This window comes from Schistocerca gregaria, chromosome 2 (assembly GCF_023897955.1).
Source record: "Schistocerca gregaria isolate iqSchGreg1 chromosome 2, iqSchGreg1.2, whole genome shotgun sequence".
In the NCBI taxonomy this organism is placed as follows: domain Eukaryota; kingdom Metazoa; phylum Arthropoda; class Insecta; order Orthoptera; family Acrididae; genus Schistocerca; species Schistocerca gregaria.
The window spans coordinates 711970030-711988232 of NC_064921.1; the positions used below are offsets into that span (position 1 = coordinate 711970030).

An 18203-nucleotide genomic window follows, 5' to 3' on the forward strand; every position below is an offset into this window, starting at 1 on the left:
TGGATCTGCTTGGCATACTCTGAAATCAAGACTGACCAAAAATTCTCTGAATTGCTTGTTCCAGCATCTTGGTGCTTGTTTAAAACCATACAGGCTTTTCTTCAACCTGCAAACTCTGTTGGTGCCATCTTCATAATTTGTTGGTTGTGCCATATAAATGGTTTCTTCAAGTTTTCCATTCAGGAAGGCCGTTGACACATCAAACTGTCTGAAATACATTCTTTTAGTTGCAGCAACACTCAGAATATACCAAATCATTGTCATTTTTGTAACCTTCTTGTTGACTGAAACCCCTGTCAACCAGTCGAGCCTTAAATTTTTCTATCTGACCTCTTCATTTGTTTTCAGTTGAAACACCCACTTACATGGCATTGCCTTGGCACCCTTTGGTAAGTCTTCAAGCTCCCAGGTTTCATTTTCGATCAGAGAATCCATTTCTCTGGCCGTCGCTTCCTTCCATTTGATGCTGTCTTCATGCCTAAGTGCTCCTGATAGGTATCAGGAACCTCAGTTGGGAAAAAGAAATCTTCTGTCATCATTGCATAGTCATTGAGGTATTGTGGTCTCTTTAATGATGAACAATCTCTTAACTTCACTCCTATTTCCTCTTTGCACGTTTCCAGAATGTCATCATCAGATTCTGTGTCTGAACTAGTTTCATGCTCCAAACTATGTTCTGAGCGTGTATTTTCATAACTCTCTGATTGATTTTTAATATAACCTGGACCTGCAATGGGCTTTTCAACATCTTGAAATGGTAGTGTAACTTGTTCAGTATGGCATCCTGGTTTTTCTTGAAATTGCATATCTTGGGACAGCACAACTGAATTACTTTCTTTTATCCAAATCCTGAAGTGTTCATCAACTTCATAACTAACAAATTGTCCTTTCACAGCTTTCTTGTGCATTTTTCTTCATTTTTTACTTGGAATGTGTGCAGAACATGTTGAGCCAATAATCTTAAGATGTTTAGTTTGGGGCTTTTTCCATCCCCACAATTCACAAGGACTGACACCTACTACAGATGACTTCCCAGTCTAATTCAAGATGTAAACTGCTGTGTTAACCAGTTCAGCCCATATCTGTTCTGGATAAGTGACATCTGGATTTCAATACTTAAGTGTCCTTGCTATCTCAATAACTGCCCTGTTATCCCGCTCACAAATGCCGTTTTCTTCAGTAGTATAGGGAGCAGTCTATCACTGTGTTATACCATACTTAAGTGTCCTTGCCATCTCAACAACTGTCCTATTATCCTGCTCACAAATGCCGTTTTGTTCAGTAGTATAGGGAGCAGTTAATCACTGTGTTATACCATTGGAACGTAAGATAGATCTAACCTCTTTGTTATCAAACTGGTTTCCATTGTCACTCAGCATCTCTTTAATAGAGGACCCCAAAGCCTTTGTACGTTAGAGAAAATCTTTGAGAATTTTACTCAACCCTTATTTTTCTGCAGCAAAATAACCATAGTGAAACATGGTGTAATTGTTTTTGAGAAAAACGAGGTAACATTTCTTATGGAAGGACTCATGAAAAGGTCCACACATATCCACAGATATCAACTCAGCAAGCCTTGTTGACTTTTCTCTAGATTCAAATGGTAGACAGTGTGTTTTCCCAGATTTGCATGGTTCACAAATCTCTGCCCCTTCCTTAATATCAATGTTAAATTCCTTTTTAAGTTTTGTTTTAACATGACACTTGTCTTGATGACCCCATCTCTCATGATACAGTTGAAATGCATCAAATCTGTCTTCCACTGAAAGATTCACAGTTGCACCTTTCTCTGGCACTAAGGGCTTAGTTTCTGCTTTGTATAAAGTGCCACCAACTTTATGATTTCCGCACAGTCTTGCTCTACCACCAATTGTCAAAGAGCAATACGTAGTACTTGACTGAAATATACTATTTTTGATGCAATCTTGGGCGGCTAAAAAAGAAATAAGGTTTTGGAAATTTTTTGTACTTACCAGACATCAGTCAGGGTCAACTCTTCACTTCTGCTGCCAACTTTTGACAGAATCTGAATTGATCCTCTTCCTGTTGCTTCTAGGTACTCCTGTCCAGTGGCCTTTATACAGCAGGGATTGTTGAATGCTTCAAAGCTGACAAAATAATCAGGACTATTTGCCATATATTTCATTGCACCATTGTTAATCCACCAACTGTATACATCCCCTTGTAATGAACAAGCCTCACCACAAATAGTAAACAATACTACATTCGCTACTACAGTTTTGTCCATGTTTTTCTGCACAGTTGTATTTTTAGCTGGTCTTCCATCAGCAATCCACTTCTTACAGTATTTGATCCAGTGGCCCAGTTCTGTCCAATAGTAACATTTTCCTTCAACGTTGAATCTACTAATGCCTCTTGTTCAATTTTGTCACTACTCTTTGTGAAATTTCTCTTAAACATGCACAGTTGCTCCTTTAATTTATCAAACATTTTATTATCATCTTTCATTAATAACATCCAACTCAATTTAAAGGAATCAAAGCTTGCAGGTAGAATATGTAAAACTTTACATACCAATATTGGTAATTTCTAAGAATGATTGCCTATCGAAGTCGGTGGGTCCAAACGATACATACTGAAAGTGCGATCGTAAATCGATCCCGCGACTCTGTTGGCGGGCGTTATGAGTATGTTTATGTTGGTCACTACAGCAATGACAAAAGAAGAGCATTACAAAAATACTTGTAATTGCAAAGGAGATGAGTTACCTTACTCGTAGTCAATGTTGTCGTCATATGGAAATCCATTACAGTGGTCTGGATTGTTAATTTGGAATAGTCGAACCATGTATCCGTCCTGATACTCATTTGCTTATCGCACTGACTGCAATGAAATTGTAACGGTATTTCAGCATTGAAACTGTTCTTACACTTCACACCCCCACAGCCTACACACTCCCTTCTTTCCCAGTCCAGTAGTACTTCATATTTGCAACAAAAAGTCGAACAATTAGATTCTTCCATGTGAGAGAATCCACCGAAGAAACATCAAGAACACCAGACATCCCACTCACTAACGACGTAAATCGTCTGGCTTTCCCTAACAACTCACAAATAATTCGTGGAGGTATGTAATTTAGAGCAAGTAAGGGAATGACGGAAAACAGATAAAAATGGTGATCACAAATCAATGATCACAACGCCCACCACTGGAGTCGCATGGTCGATTTATGATTGCACGTTCTATATGTATCGTTTGGACTCACCGACTTCAATAGGCATTCATTCCTGGAAATTACCCCAATATCAGATCAGGTAGCACAGTTTCTCCCTTTGCTTTAAGCCCATTGTTCAGTTCATTCCACAGACTTGTTAACTTCGCTATGTGTGTGGAGATGTCTTCACCCTGAGTCCAATTATATGTGAAAAAATCTGAACCAATCTTGAACAGCTGGTCCTCTGATGAGGCTTTGTAATTCTGCTTCAATGCCTGACATTCTTGCCGTTTCTTTGTCCATGATCTTCTGATACACAGTGTCTGTAACTGCACTTGTAATCGACTATTCGCTTTATGATCCCTTATTGCTGGATCATTAGCACCTTCACCTCAGGTTTTACTGACTTGTCATCAGTTATGTCTGAAGCTCCTTTATGATAGTCAGTTAGATCTCATATTTTTTTCTTCCACATTGGCCAATCAGTTTCACTATTCAATGGCTTCATATGTTTTATCAGATCCATTTCAACTCTGAAACCAAGAACACACTCACAAATATGAGTTAAAAGAAAACTGTATCTGTCACTTTTTCCACATGTTTTTACACACGTAACTGGGACCCATAAACTGTTGTATTTTGTTGAGAAAAAAAACTTATTTATTCTCAATAAAGATCAGGTGCTGACAAAAAGTGGTGAGTTTGGTTTTCAAATGCTTATATTTCTTTCTGAATCTGGAGGCACTGTTTACACAAGAAGTCACTTAACCAAGGAGCTTAAGCGGGGGGAGGGGGGGACACCTAAGAGTAAAAGTGTCAGTGTAGTGGTAGAAGTGTGAGTGTAGTGTCTCAAAAAAAGAAACAGAGATGTTGTTGTTGTTGTGGTCTTCGGTCCTGAGACTGGTCAGATGCAGCTCTCCATGCTACTCTATCCTGTGCAAGCTTCTTCATCTCCCAGTGCTTACTGCATCCTACATCCTTCTGAATCTGCTTAGTGTATTCATCTCTTGGTGTCCCTCTACGATTTTTACCCTCCACGCTGCCCTCCAGTATTAAATTGGTGATCCCTTGATACCTCACAACATGTCCTACCAACCGATCCCTTCTTCTTGTCAAGTTGTGCCACAAACTCCTCCCCAATTCTATTCAATACCTCCTCATTAGTTATGTGATCTACCTATCTAATCTTCAGCATTCTCCTGTAGCACCATATTTCGAAAGTTTCTATTCTCTTCTTGTCATTCCATTATCCTTGTTTTGCTTTTGTTGATGTTCATCTTATATCCTCCTTTCAAGACACTGTCCATTCCGTTCAACTGCCCATCCAAGTCCTTTGCTGTCTTTGACACAATTACAATGTCATCGGCGAATCTCAAAGTTTTTATTACTTCTCCATGGATTTTAATACCTACTCTGAATTTTTCTTTACAGATTGAATAACATCGGGAAGAGGCTACAACCCTGTCTCACTCCCTTCCCAACCACTGCTTCCCTACCATGCCCCTCGACTCTTATAACTGCCATCTGGTTGTCAACATTGTCAAAAGCTTTCTCTAAGTCTACAAATGCTAGAAACATAGGTTTGTCTTTCCTTAATCTTTCTTCTAAGATAAGTCATAAGGTCAGTATTGCCTCACATGTTCCAATATTTCAATGGAATCCAAACTGATCTTCCCCAAGGTTGGCCTCTACCAGTTTTTCCATTTGTCTGTAAAGAATTTGTGTTATTATTTTGCAGCTGTGACTTATTAAACTGATAGTTCAGTAATTTTCACGTCTGTCAACACCGGCTTTCTTTGGGATTAGAATAATTATATTCTTCTTGAAGTCTGAGGGTATTTCGCCTGCCTCATACATCTTGCTCAGCAGATGGTAAAGTTTTGTCAGGACTGGCTCACCCAAGGCCGTCAGTAGTTCTAATGGAATGTTGTCTACTCCTTGGGCCTTGTTTCAACTCAGGTCTTTCAGTACTCTGTCAAACTCTTCACGCAGTATCGTATCTCCCATTTCATCTTCATCTACATCCTCTTCCATTTCCATAATATTGTCCTCAAGTACATCACCCTTGTATAGATCCTCTATATACTCCTTCCACCTTTCTGCTTTCCCTTCTCTGCTTAGAACTGGGTTTCCATCTGAGCTCTTGATATTCATGCAAGTGGTTCTCTTTTCTCCAAAGGTCTCTTTAATTTTCCTGTAGGCAGTATCTATCTTACCCCTAGTGAGATAAGCCTCTACATCCTTACATTTGTCCTCTAGCCATCCCTGCTTAGCCATTTTGCACTTCCTGTCGATCTCATTTTTGAGACGTTTGTATTCCTTTCTGCCTGCTTCACTTACTGCATTTTTGTATTTTTTCCTTTCATCAATTAAATTTAGTAACTCTTCTGTTACTCAAGGATTTCTACTAGCCCTCGTCTTTTTACCTACTTGATCCTCTGCTGTCCTTACTGTTTCATTCCTCAAAGCTACCCATTCTTCTCATACTGTATTTCTTTTCCCCATTCTTGTCAATTGTTCCCTTATGCTCTCCCTGAAACTATGTACTATTTCTGGTTTAGTCAGTTTATCCAGGTCCCATCTCCTTAAATTCCCACCTTTTTGCAGTTTCTTCAGTTGTAATCTACAGTTCATAACCAATAGGTTGTGGTCAGAGTCCACATCTGCCCCTGGAAATGTCTTACAATCTAAAACCTGGTTCCTAAATCTCTGTCTTACCATGATATAATCTATCTGATAATTTGTAGTATCTCCTGGATTCTTCCATGTGTACAACCTTCTTTTATGATTCTTGAACCAAGTGTTAGCTATGATTCAGTTATGCTCTGTGCAAAATTCTACCAGGTGGCTTTCTCTTTCATTTCTTAGCCCCAATCCATATTCACCTACTATGTTTCCTTCTCTCCCTTTTCCTAATCCCGAATTCCAGTCACCCATGACTATTAAATTTTCATCTCTCTTCACTACCTGAAAAATTTCTTTTATCTCATCATACATTTCATCAATTTCTTCATCATCTGCAGAGCTAGCTGGCATATAAACTTGTACTACTGTAGTAGGCGTGGGCTTCATGTCTATCTTGGCCACAATAATGCATTCACCGTGCTGTTTGTAGTAGCTTACCCGCACTCCTATTTTCTTATTTGTTATTAAACATACTCCTGCATAACCCCTACTTGATTTTGTATTTATAACCCTGTATTCACCTGACCAAAAGTCTTGTTCCTCCTGCCACCAAACTTCACTAATTCTCACTATATCTAACTTTAACCTATCCATTTCCCTTTTTAAATTTTCTAACCTACCTGCCCGATTAAGGGATCTGGTATTCCACACTCCGATCCATAGAATACCAGTTTTCTTTCTCCTGATAACAACGTCCTACTGAGTATTCCCAACCTGGAGATCCAAATGGGGGATTATTTTACCTCCAGAATATTTTACCCAAGAGAACTCCATCATCATTTAACCATACAGTAAAGCTGCATGCCGTCAGGAAAAATTACTGCTGTAGTTTTCCCTTGCTTTCAGCTGTTCGCAGTGCCAGCACAGGAAGGCCATTTTGGTTAGTGCTACAAGGCCAGATCAGTCAATCATCCAGACTGTTGTCCCTGCAACTACTGAAAAGGCTGCTGCCCCTCTTCAGGAACCACACATTTGTCTGGCCTCTCAACAGATACCCCTCTTTTGTGGTTGCAACTACAGTATGGCCATCTGTATCGCTGAGGCACGCAAGCCTCTCCTCCAATGGCAAGGTCCATGGTTCATGGGGGAGGGAAAAAAGAGATAAACAAAACATTATGCTCATATATGATGTTGATTAATAATTTAACACAAAACTTCTTTTTAAATATATCAATAAAAAGAATTTACTGTAACAGGAACAGTGAAGACAAACAGGAAGGGACTTCCTGGTATGATGAATAAACAAGGCAAATTACAATTGGAGCAGTTTATGTTCAAAGCAAAGGGATGTGTCTCAGCAGTAAAATGCCAAAACAACAAGACTGTGATAATACTAAGTACTTATCATAGCCCAAAAAATGTAACCTTTGTCAATAGGAAAAACAGAGATGGCACTTCAGCAGATGTCCTCTGTACTAAAGCAGTTATGGGAGGTGTGAATTACTTTGATGAGATGTATGAGAGGTATGCAATTGGAAGGCGATCTCTAAAGTGGTGGCATCATCTTTTCTTTTTTGTAACTGACCTGGAAATTTTTAACAGTTTCATAATGTGGAACTGTATGCATGGAAGAGGACATAACCAGTTATCCTTTCTCCTTCACTTATTAGACAACTAACAGTAGCTCATGAAATTAAAAGAAGAGGAAGACCAAATTTTCTAATAAGAAACAAGCCAGGTGTCAAAAGTGTACCAGATGAAGTTCGCCTTCAAGCGGGAAAACATTTCCCAGTAAAAGACACAAGGAAATACTGCAGGTTCTGCAGCACAAAGCATAAGGAAGCATGAGTCAACATGATATGCATTCGCTACAAAGTTCTTCTATGTGCACATACCTCCTTCGAAAAATTTCATAGAAAATAAATGTTCCTGATATAGGCATTGGTAAAATCAACATCATACATCATTTGCAATATAACCCTTGTATTTGTATAAACTGGTCACATAAATTAATAATTTTTTTGTAAAAGTTGCAGCTGAAATTAAATGTTCTCTCTTATGCTCTGTTTTTATTCAAACCTATGCAATACTCCCACCTAATGACCAATGGGACATATAAGTCCCATTTAAAATATTAAGAAAACTGGTTGTAGCAATCATACAATTTTTATACATTTCACTTTAGAAGCTATTCTTTAAGCAAAATACAGAACAAAAATTTAAAGAACTGAGCAAAAAATTATTCGGTCATGAAATGGTTACAGATAAAAAACAAATTATCTTGCATAGCTTACAAATCAGTCTGTCCAAAATGATGTAGTATTACATTCAAATGCTCTAAAAACATGTACTAATTAACAAGTTAGTTCATTTTATTTGTGCTTATAAGATATTTGTGCTGCAGTTGAGCCAATGTTGTTGATATCTTTTTATGCATTACAGGAAAATTTGTTAAAAAAGTTTTTTTTAGTGTCTGTAACTCCATTCCATATTTTTTTTTAATTTTCAGGTGGTGGGAAGGGTGGTGGTGGGGGGATGGGGAAGAGGGAGAGGAAGAGAATGAGGTTATGAAATAAGACAAACTTGTAGTGAGAGAGGAAAATAGTATTTGGATACATAAATTTTCCCATATTATGCTATGATATCAATTCTACTTAGCTGTGCCAAACTTTGTAGAAATCATATATAGAAACCTTAGCTTTTGCTGACTGACATAATCAGTGTATGAATTTATGTTAAATGTATTTGTCTATTATATTTATTTTATTAAAATGAAAATTAGTTATAATTTTAAATTGATTTTTCAGAAAACCAAATATTTTTGACAATATGTTGGCTATTATGGAAAAGTATGCTTACAATTTGGAAGAATTAGTGCAAGAGCGAACAAATCAACTTACAGAGGAAAAGAAGAAAACTGATGCTCTTTTGCATCGAATGTTGCCCAAGTATTGCCATATACTTATAAACTGATAGACATTTATATATGAACTTGTTAGGGTAGATTCTAATTTTATGGCTTTATTTACAGAACTGTGGCAGAGGCATTAAAAAGAGGTGATCCCGTTGAAGCAGAGAGTTTTGACTGTGTTACAATTTACTTCAGTGACATTGTTGGATTTACTGAGTTATCTGCTGTCAGCACTCCATTACAGGTCTGCTCTTGTATTGTATTTTTATTGGCCCGAGACATCATATTATTGTACAATTGCTACCACAGAGTAGGCATATCTCTGACCTGAGCACAGTGTACTGTTAATATCCTCAACATTAGACTTGGATAGTTGCATGACTTCAGCATAACACTGTTTATTTACATTGTGAACTAATGTTACACATACTTGGAAAATCTCATATAAAGATATGAAACAAATACTAACAAAGAGATAGAGGGGCTGGCCAGTACTTACCTCAGCTCAGTACAGCCGATAGATACACAACAAACAGAACCGAAAATTTACGTTCCTTCATCAGGGAGGAGAGAGGGGAAAGAAAGGGAAGAATGGAAACTGGATTCAGTTACTCACAATCCAGGTTATGAAGCTTTTCAAAGGGAGAAGTGCATAAGTGTGTGTGTGTGTGTGTGTGTGTGTGTGTGTGTGTGTGTGCGTGTGCGTGTTTGTGCGTGTGTGTGTGTGTACAGAGCAGAAAATGCAAATTTTTAATGTTAGTTTTGCTGTACATTGACTCAGTTTTCAAATAAATTTCATAATATTTATTTCATAATGTAATAAGAATTTGCAATATACTAAATAAATGCATTGAAATGTTCAATATTATTGCATGCTTATTAATTATAAAGAGAAAAATTGATAGAGAAAATTTGAGGGGAGGGTTGGAATCGATGAACATGTAGTGTAACACTAATTTTCTGCATGACAGAGTACCAAATTTTTGGAAGCAGTTTCATTAGCATTGTCATGCAATGAAGTTGTTTTCAGTGCCCCTACTGCACAGTTTATGAAAAGAGAGACTCAGAAATATGATGAAATGTGGTACATGGCTATTCTGTCAATTCCCTTGTTGTAACAAACCAAAGTGCCCTTACATTTTCCTTTTCAGAGCATTTAACAAAGTTTCATTTCAGATTCTGAATGTAAATTTTTAATATAGTACAAAATATACATACAAAATTCATGGTACTTTAGAACTGTACGTATCTCTCAGTATATGTTAAATGTCATGAGGTTCAAAAATCAGTGGTGTAGCATGGTTGTAAAGGTTGGGGAGACTCTACATTTATTATAGGGAGACAAAATAGTACAATAAACAAAAATTTAAACAAATGAAACAAAATGCATCAAATAAAACAATAATAACAACAACAACAACAACTACTACTACTACTACTACTACTACTACTACTACTACCACCGCTAATAATAATAATAATAATAACTAACTTGTCCAAGAAACTATGACAAATTTGTAGAACTCCAGCAGCAAGAGAAGAAGCATTTATATTTTCTTGAACAGAAGTGCATTCTTTCCACGAATGAGTCTATAACTTGGTCTACAAAGATCTGACCACTGGATAGCTCTCCAAGTAGTGTCTTTTCTATTACTAACATGCTCAAACACGACAGCCAGGTGTTGGACATTGAATTCCTTAAATAATTCTTCACTCGTTTAAGTGTACTCATGCTTTGTTCACTGCTTGCTGTAGTTGTGGGTAGGGTCAAAACCAAATGCAGGAACTTCGTTGTTTCTTCATAAACAGAGTCTAAATCATTATTGACAATGTACTTTAAGAGAATTCTTGGAGATAAGTGTTTTTTCACGTCAGTGTATATGTTACACAGTGCATTTTCAAGTTGTTCTTGTCTGAAAAAAAGGGTACTGTTCTAATAACTGAAGCAGTTTCAACTTTGGGAATTTTTTTTGAAGGTTCGGGAAACACTTTTCGTTCAAAAGTTCACAAACTGAATTTGGGGAAACTCTTGAAATCTTCTTTCCCTCTGAACAATTTGCAAATCCAGTATCTCGAAAGTTAGTGCCCTGAGAGATGTCTTTTCACAGAATGATAAGTTGCCATTCAAAAACAAACTGCATTTAATGCATTCGTCAATGAATGTTTCCATTCTTAATTGTCATAAGTTTCTCAAAATAGTTCTTATTTTGTCGTGCGAAGCAATTATACTGACATATTTTGACAGAAGAACATTAAAGAAATGAACAACATAAACAAAGCACCCTCGGTAGAAACAAAGCAAGTAGACAAGCATAGGATCATCCATCCGTCATTTCATCCCCACAGCACAGTTCAAAGATTCTGGGTCCCACTGAGAGTCTGTATCATCAATTGTATAATCAAAAACTCTATGTAGCTCTGAGAAATGATTAGATATTGTTGAAACTGCCCTGGAATGAAAGTTCCATCAAGTGTTTCTTGCATGTGGCAGTTTAAATCCTTTCTCAGTTAGCAATACGGTTCGTTTTGATGATTTCCACGAAAAACGAATGAAATGCAGTAAAATCACTTACAAACATGCGTACTTGTCATATGATTTTGGAGGCATGTAACAGTACCAAATTCAGTTGATGTGCGTAACAATGAATAAACAGTGCACAGGGACAGAATTGCTTCACTAATTGTTGTAGTACCCTTTCTCTGCCCACCATTACTGAAGTGCCATCATATGTTTGACTAACCACTTTTCTTTCCACATTCCATTCTTTCAATACTGCATGAATAATGTTTGACAAACCTTCAGCAATTTTATCTCCAGAAGCATCATAAAATCCAACGAATCTTTTGTCTGCAATACGGTATCTGAATATTATACTCATTTGACTCTTGCATGGCACGTCTAATATTTCATCAGCTTGAATCGAAATGAAATTGTTGTTCTGAATTTCAGATCTTATTTTCCCATTAACTGCCAGAATTACCATTTCTATTACATAATTCTGTAAATCTGGAGAAGTTCCTTTAAAGATTGAAGATGACAGATTGTCTTGGATTAACTGTTCTCCTTGAGCTAGTAAATCCAACAATTCCAGATAGTTACCATTATAGCTGGAGGATTCATCTTCTCGATGGCCATGAAAGGCTAGTTCTTGTTTACATAGAAATACAATTGCCTGAATAATGCAAGCCAATACTGTCCTGTTGGATGCAACTTGTTCGTGGAATTTTATTGCATTCAGACAAGCGGCTTCAGAAAGGGCATACTCAATTCTACTTTTGCCCAATAACTGAAAATATTCTTTGTTCTGCAGGTGACGTTTTGATATCTGATGCTTTGGTGCTTTCCTGTCAAAGTTCTTTATTGTACAAATGCCCTCATTGCACCATTACTTTTCAGAACCAAACAGAAGACATATATAACAATATAATCTGTTATTAACTGCATTCACCATGAGCCAAGTATACTTTTCGTACCAGGCTTTCTGAAAAGTGAGTTTTTGTTTGGCTTCACTTAAAACAACACTGAGTGTAGGAGTGGGTCATTTGTCCTTCAATTTGCACTTTTTTTTCGTATGGTATGTTAATGTAGAAAAAGGCATTTTTTAAAAAAATTCTGTAAGTTGTTCAGTTGCTCGCTCACTCATGTTGGCAAAATCACACAAGAATGACTATGAACACAAACTGCGCAACTGTTCACTTCCGTGTTAAAAGCCAGAATAGAAGCGGCAGAGACTAGTCTCAATACCAGCCAACAACTGCAGCACACCTGCCTTCGTGGAAGAGCGGAAGTGGAGGGGGCGCAGGTGCTCACAGCCAGGTAAGGGAAGGGAGGCACAGACTGAGAGTAGTTGAGTCTCAAGCAGGCAAATACACCAATACTCAGGGTGCAGCACGGGCTACAAGACTGATGTCTTTGCACATTTAGAGCTCTTAGCAGAAGGTTATCTATATTTTTGTTATGAATTACTATTGCATCTTTTTTAAGCATGATTACAGGGGAGACTAAGTCTCGAAGTCTCCCCTCACGCTACGCCACTGTCAAAAACTGCAGAGCACTTACGGACAAAGCTTATGTCAGTCAAAGTCATGTTATTCATTAAGCATCTGAATGTCTACTCCAGAGATAGATGTACTCTGATTTCTATGTATAATTTTAGGGAAGTCAGAGATAAATTTTTACCGGTAAAAGAATAACAAAAATGTCTACATAATAAATGGAGTATAACATGTCACATTACATACGATTCTGACTAATTACATTGAAATAAAAGTGCCTGTTTCTTTTACTGATGAAGATTAAAATGTACAATGCAATGTTGAATGTGATACATTGTGTATGCAAGTAATATAAACAAAGAAGACATTTGCATACACACTGCCCAAAGTTACACACATCAAGCGCTTCGTAGGCAGTAAATACTTAGCTGATAATTATTTATAACATAAATCATCATCCATATAGAAAAGTAATTTAGGTTATGAGTGCTTTAGTGTGATCGAATTGCCTTAAAAAAAAAAGAAAAAAAAAATAGAAAAACTCTTTGCATTTTTGATTCTTTAATTTCAGTTGGTACATTGATATATTTCCTTATATCAACAGATGGAACATGTTTTTGTTAACAAGCTGTTCTATATTGAATTATGTGTATATCAGCAGATCTATTTATTTCAGTTTATTAGCATTGTTGTATCTCAACATGTACCATATTTTACAGACTATAAGACATACTTTTTTCTCTGAAAAATTTCCTTGCAAATTTAGGTGCATTGTATCCTCAAAATTAATATCAAAATGTCTAGTGTTTGATTTAAAATTCCAGCCAGTCTTAAAAATGGACATATATTCTATGCCGTGGGAAACCTATCTCTATCTGGCAATATTGGCAGCTGCAGTGCACCAATGTGACAAACATGAGTTTTGGGGATCCACAAGCTTGTTAACAGTGTCTCGCTTCTGCCCCACCATCCCAAACCCAGAACACTGTCTAGCACTGTCTATGATGCATAATTCCATCTATGGTGCTAGTGAACTTTAATTGAAAGTGATTGTGCTATAGGTGGCAGAGCAATATTTTTGTTGCTAGATAGTTTCATAATAATGAAAAAAAATGGTATTCATATGATGTAGGCTATAAATTGAAAGTAATATAATATGCAGAATAACATGGAAACAGAGCAGCTGAGCAGCATTTCAGCCCTCCACCAACAGAAAAAACCATTCGCAATTGGCAGGCTACTAAAGAAGAACTGAAAACATGAGGAAGACTAAATGTACAAATAAAGAACTGAATGCAAAATGGCCAAAACTAGAAGGCAACATACTAAAATGGATTGAAGGATACCATCAAAATGGCATTGAATTTGATACAAATGTGATTCAGATACGCACTCATAAGCTAGCACTACATTGTAACTTAACAGACTTTAAGGATGGTGTTAGTTTGTGCTACAGGTTTATGAAGTTTCAAGGGCTTAGCATGTGAACCAAAGCCAAGATATTTCACAAAATACCACAAGAATATGCAGAGAAAATATCATCTTTCCATCATTTTATTATTCAACATCTAAAGAAAAACAATGTGAAAGTAAGCGAGATAGCAAATATGAATGCAACTCCTCCGACATTTGATGTACCGAGTAACAGAACTGTTACCATGAAAGGTGCTAAAACTGTAACTATACAACCAAGTGGATATGAAACTGTTGTCCATTCATGTTGTGCTGATGATACTAAACTTAATTCAGTGACCATTTTCAATTCCAAAACAATGCCAAAACCCTCGTAAATACCACCAGGTGTTATTATTTACATACATGACAGAAGTTGAGCAGATGAGGCAGGTATGAAATTATGGATTAACAGAGTGTGGGTGAGAATGGAAGGTGCTTTAATGAATAACAGTTCTCTCCTTGTGCTAGATCAATTTAGCAGTCATTTGAAAAATTCTGTGAAAGAGAAACTGGGATAAGGAAATACAGAGCTTGTCATTATTATGGAAGGACTTACTTCATAGTTGCAATCTTTTGAATTCTCGATAAATAAACCATTTAATGTGTATATGAGAGAGGAATGGAACAAATGGATGCAGGATGAAACCTAACATGAATTCACACCAAAGGGAGCTTTTAAATGTCCTGCAGTCTAACAAGTGTGTCAGTGGATAAAACCGTCATGGTCTAGAGTGGGAGAAGACATTATTGTTAAATCTTTCAAGAAGTGCAGCATAAGTAAGGCTCGATGGCAGTGAAGACCATCTTATATATGAAGAGGACAATGATGACTATGAATAGGAAGAAAAAGAAGAAGAAAGTTCAGATGATGATTTTCAGGGATTTTAAAGGTCAGTTTGATATTATAAATTAAGAATTTCTCTTAGTCTGGCTTTGCAATCTAATAACAAAAATGGTAAAAATGTTATTTTAAAAAAATGCTTAAAAACTAAGGTGTGTCTTATGGTCTATAAAATATGGTACAATGATATATCATAGATAATAACATTTGAAACAATTTACACGTTACACAAACTGCCTTACTTAACTCTAAATATATTTCTACTACATGATGAGCTTTTCCCAATATCATTCCAGACTACCATATGAAGTGAAGGTAAGAGTAACACAAGAATTGAGTTGCTGACTTTGCTGACTGATTCATCACAGTAGTCCATTTAAAATTTTCTGCAAGTCACATATCCACAAATCTAACAGTACTTACATTTAATACCTCTTGGTTGTTTAAGAATATCTTAGATAGAGTGTTTGTTTGTGTGTGTGTGTGTGTGTGTGTGTGTGTGTGTGTGTCTGTGTGTGTGTGTGTGTGTGTGTGTGTGTGTGTGAAAGAGAGTGTGGTTTTCAATCCAGAGTACAGGTGAAGTTCCTGCGAGGTAAGATCAGGGCCATAGGCCAGGTGATCCAATCTTTCCCATCTGAAGTGATGAATCTGATTCTTTGTGAGCCAAGTTATATAAGTTTTGCATTGTCATCCAAGAGCACAACACCTTCACTCTAGAGCTCTGTTCTCTTTCATTGACTGGTGGATCTGAGTTTGATGAGGGTGTCACAGTAGCATGCTGCATTGATGGGTCCTTGCTGAAGGAAATCAAGGAGTCACGCATTTTGTATTTCAGAATTTTGGCCACATCCTTTCCTGGGGAGGGTGACACTTTGAGTTTTTCTTCACTAGAGAACTGGGATACTTCCTCCTCACTGAGGTGGCCTTGGATTCAGGGGTAAAGTGATACACTTATGTCTCAATGCCTGTGATGATTATGAACAGTAACTCATTTCACTCTTGCATATACCACATCATATATTGAGGCTTCTTTCCCTTCTAGCACTCTTGTGATCTAGGATCAAGTTTCTTGGCACCCATCTTGCAGGCAGTTTCCAGTAACTCAACGTATCATGGATTATATGATGGTTCTGAGCACAGCCAGTATGCAGTCTGACACTGTTATGCAGCTGTCTGCTAACACCACGTTGTTTTGATTCATGGAAGTGGAAGGATGCCCACTTTGAGTTCCATCTCCACACTCTGCCTTCCTTCACTGAACATGCAACACTATGGACGAACCAATTGATGAGATATGACCTGTTCACCAAGCAAGGTATTTGGGCATTCATGGATGACAGACGTACAGTCTCCCGCATGGCAGTTAACTTTACAAGTGCTGAGTGCTGTTCATGAAATGCGGAGCTGTGATGGAAGTGGCTGCTGTCAGGTATGGTGTCAATGCCAGATGCTCTGTCCAGGATTGTTTTTAAGTGACTAATCACTGATCTGTGGGAGACAATGCATTTTGTAGCCCTCAATTTCCATTCATATCTGAACCTACAACCTTGTGGTGAGCAATGTATCCAAGAAAATAGGTGTTGGCAATCAGTGACAGAGGTATTAATCACACTCACTTTGTTCAAGGCAATTAAACCTGAACTTTATGAGAAAACTCAAGACAGAAAAACTTCAGTATTTCCACTAAAAGCAAAATGTAAATTTGAAACTATCCTCACACGGGCTACACAAGCTGATGTGATACCAACTGATGAGCAGTCATGGTTGGTACTGGGTTACAGATTAGAAGTGACACAGGCAGATGCCAGACAAAGAAGAATGATAGGGAGACAAAATAAGATCAATTTAAAAAGTCAGTATGATGATGAAAATGAAGCAATAAAAGCTTGGGAAAAAAAATACATTTAAACAAATTAATCAAGGAGAAAAGCCAGACATCAAAACTGAAGTGAATTGATCATTACTTGTGGCAGTTTTGATTGGCAAACAGTGCAGGCTTGACATTGATCACTCTGATTGGAGGAATACAGCTTCAACACATGAAGTGCCAGCTATAAAATTTTGGTATCTGCGCCTGCCAATAATGTCATGGCAATGGAGGATGCAGAACCAACAACATTGGCAGCTAGCAAACTGGGTACGATGGCCGTCAACAGTGGGCACCCATGATACATGTACTGGAGAGAGCCTATGGTTACTGAGGTGCCAAAAAAGGAGCCACTGGCTCTGTTATCTGTTACTAGCTTAGCAACATGACATGCTGATATTCGATGACTTAGATGTTTGCATGTTTAGGAGACTCTCTTCTTGTTTTATCTCTTGATTATGTGTTTTTGATGTTGGTATACAGAGGTGTGACAGTTAAGCATGGCCTGCACCTCAATAGGTATGGGAAGGGGCGGCTGGCAAAGCTTGTAGGTGACAGTGTAGTGGGTGGTGGGGGTGGTGGGATCACTCCAGGAAAAATTCCGACAGTAGTTGGCGTTATAGCTGCACCTTTTTTAGATTGAAGTTAGCTGATAGATATACCAGCTTAAAGGAAGTCTCTTGAACTAAGGGCTCACCTTCACAGGATGTAATGTTTCCAAGTAGAGAAGGAATTGGCATATTTCATCAAAATATAATAGGTATTAGAGATAAAGTTAGTGAACTGCTTCTAGATCTGACTGAAATTATTGGTATATTAGAGCACCATCTAAATAATTTGACAATTGGGAGGCTTCTTTACCAGGATTCAGATTAGCTGGCTGTGATCTTTCTTGTGGCTAAAACGTTGTTTACTCACTGCTCCTTGCCTGGCTACCTTTTATCCCAGGAAAAGCCTAATACTGACTGCTGATGCATTGCAGTTTGGGATTGGTGCCATACTGTTCCACAGAAGTCTGGACGGGTCAGAACAGATGACTGCTTTCACTTCTAAGCCTCTCTCATCTAACCAAAAGAATTACTCCCAAATAAAGAAGGATATGTTAGCCATAATATGTGGTGTTAAGAAGTTTTGTGTTTTCCTGTATCACACCAAATTTCACATGGTGATGGGTCATAAATGAATGGTATCATAGTTCAATCTGCAAGCTGAGTGACAAGACAGCATAGAGACTGCACATTGGGTGCTATTTATTGGCAGTTATTTTTATGATATCCAGTTTTGGTCCCACCATATAGTATGCAAATGTTGATGCATCGTCCAGGTTGGCCAT

At 37.5% G+C, this 18203-nt stretch overlaps 1 protein-coding gene across 1 annotated transcript in view; it reads left to right on the forward strand.

Annotated features, from left to right (window-relative positions):
* The window catches only part of LOC126335948 (guanylate cyclase 32E-like), a 437004-nt gene that overhangs the window by 281262 nt on the left and 137539 nt on the right, over positions 1–18203 (forward strand). The window contains exons 18-19 of the mRNA XM_049999424.1: positions 8608–8748; positions 8832–8955. Coding sequence (XP_049855381.1) covers positions 8608–8748; positions 8832–8955 — 265 coding nt within the window. The remainder of the gene's footprint in view (positions 1–8607; positions 8749–8831; positions 8956–18203) is intronic.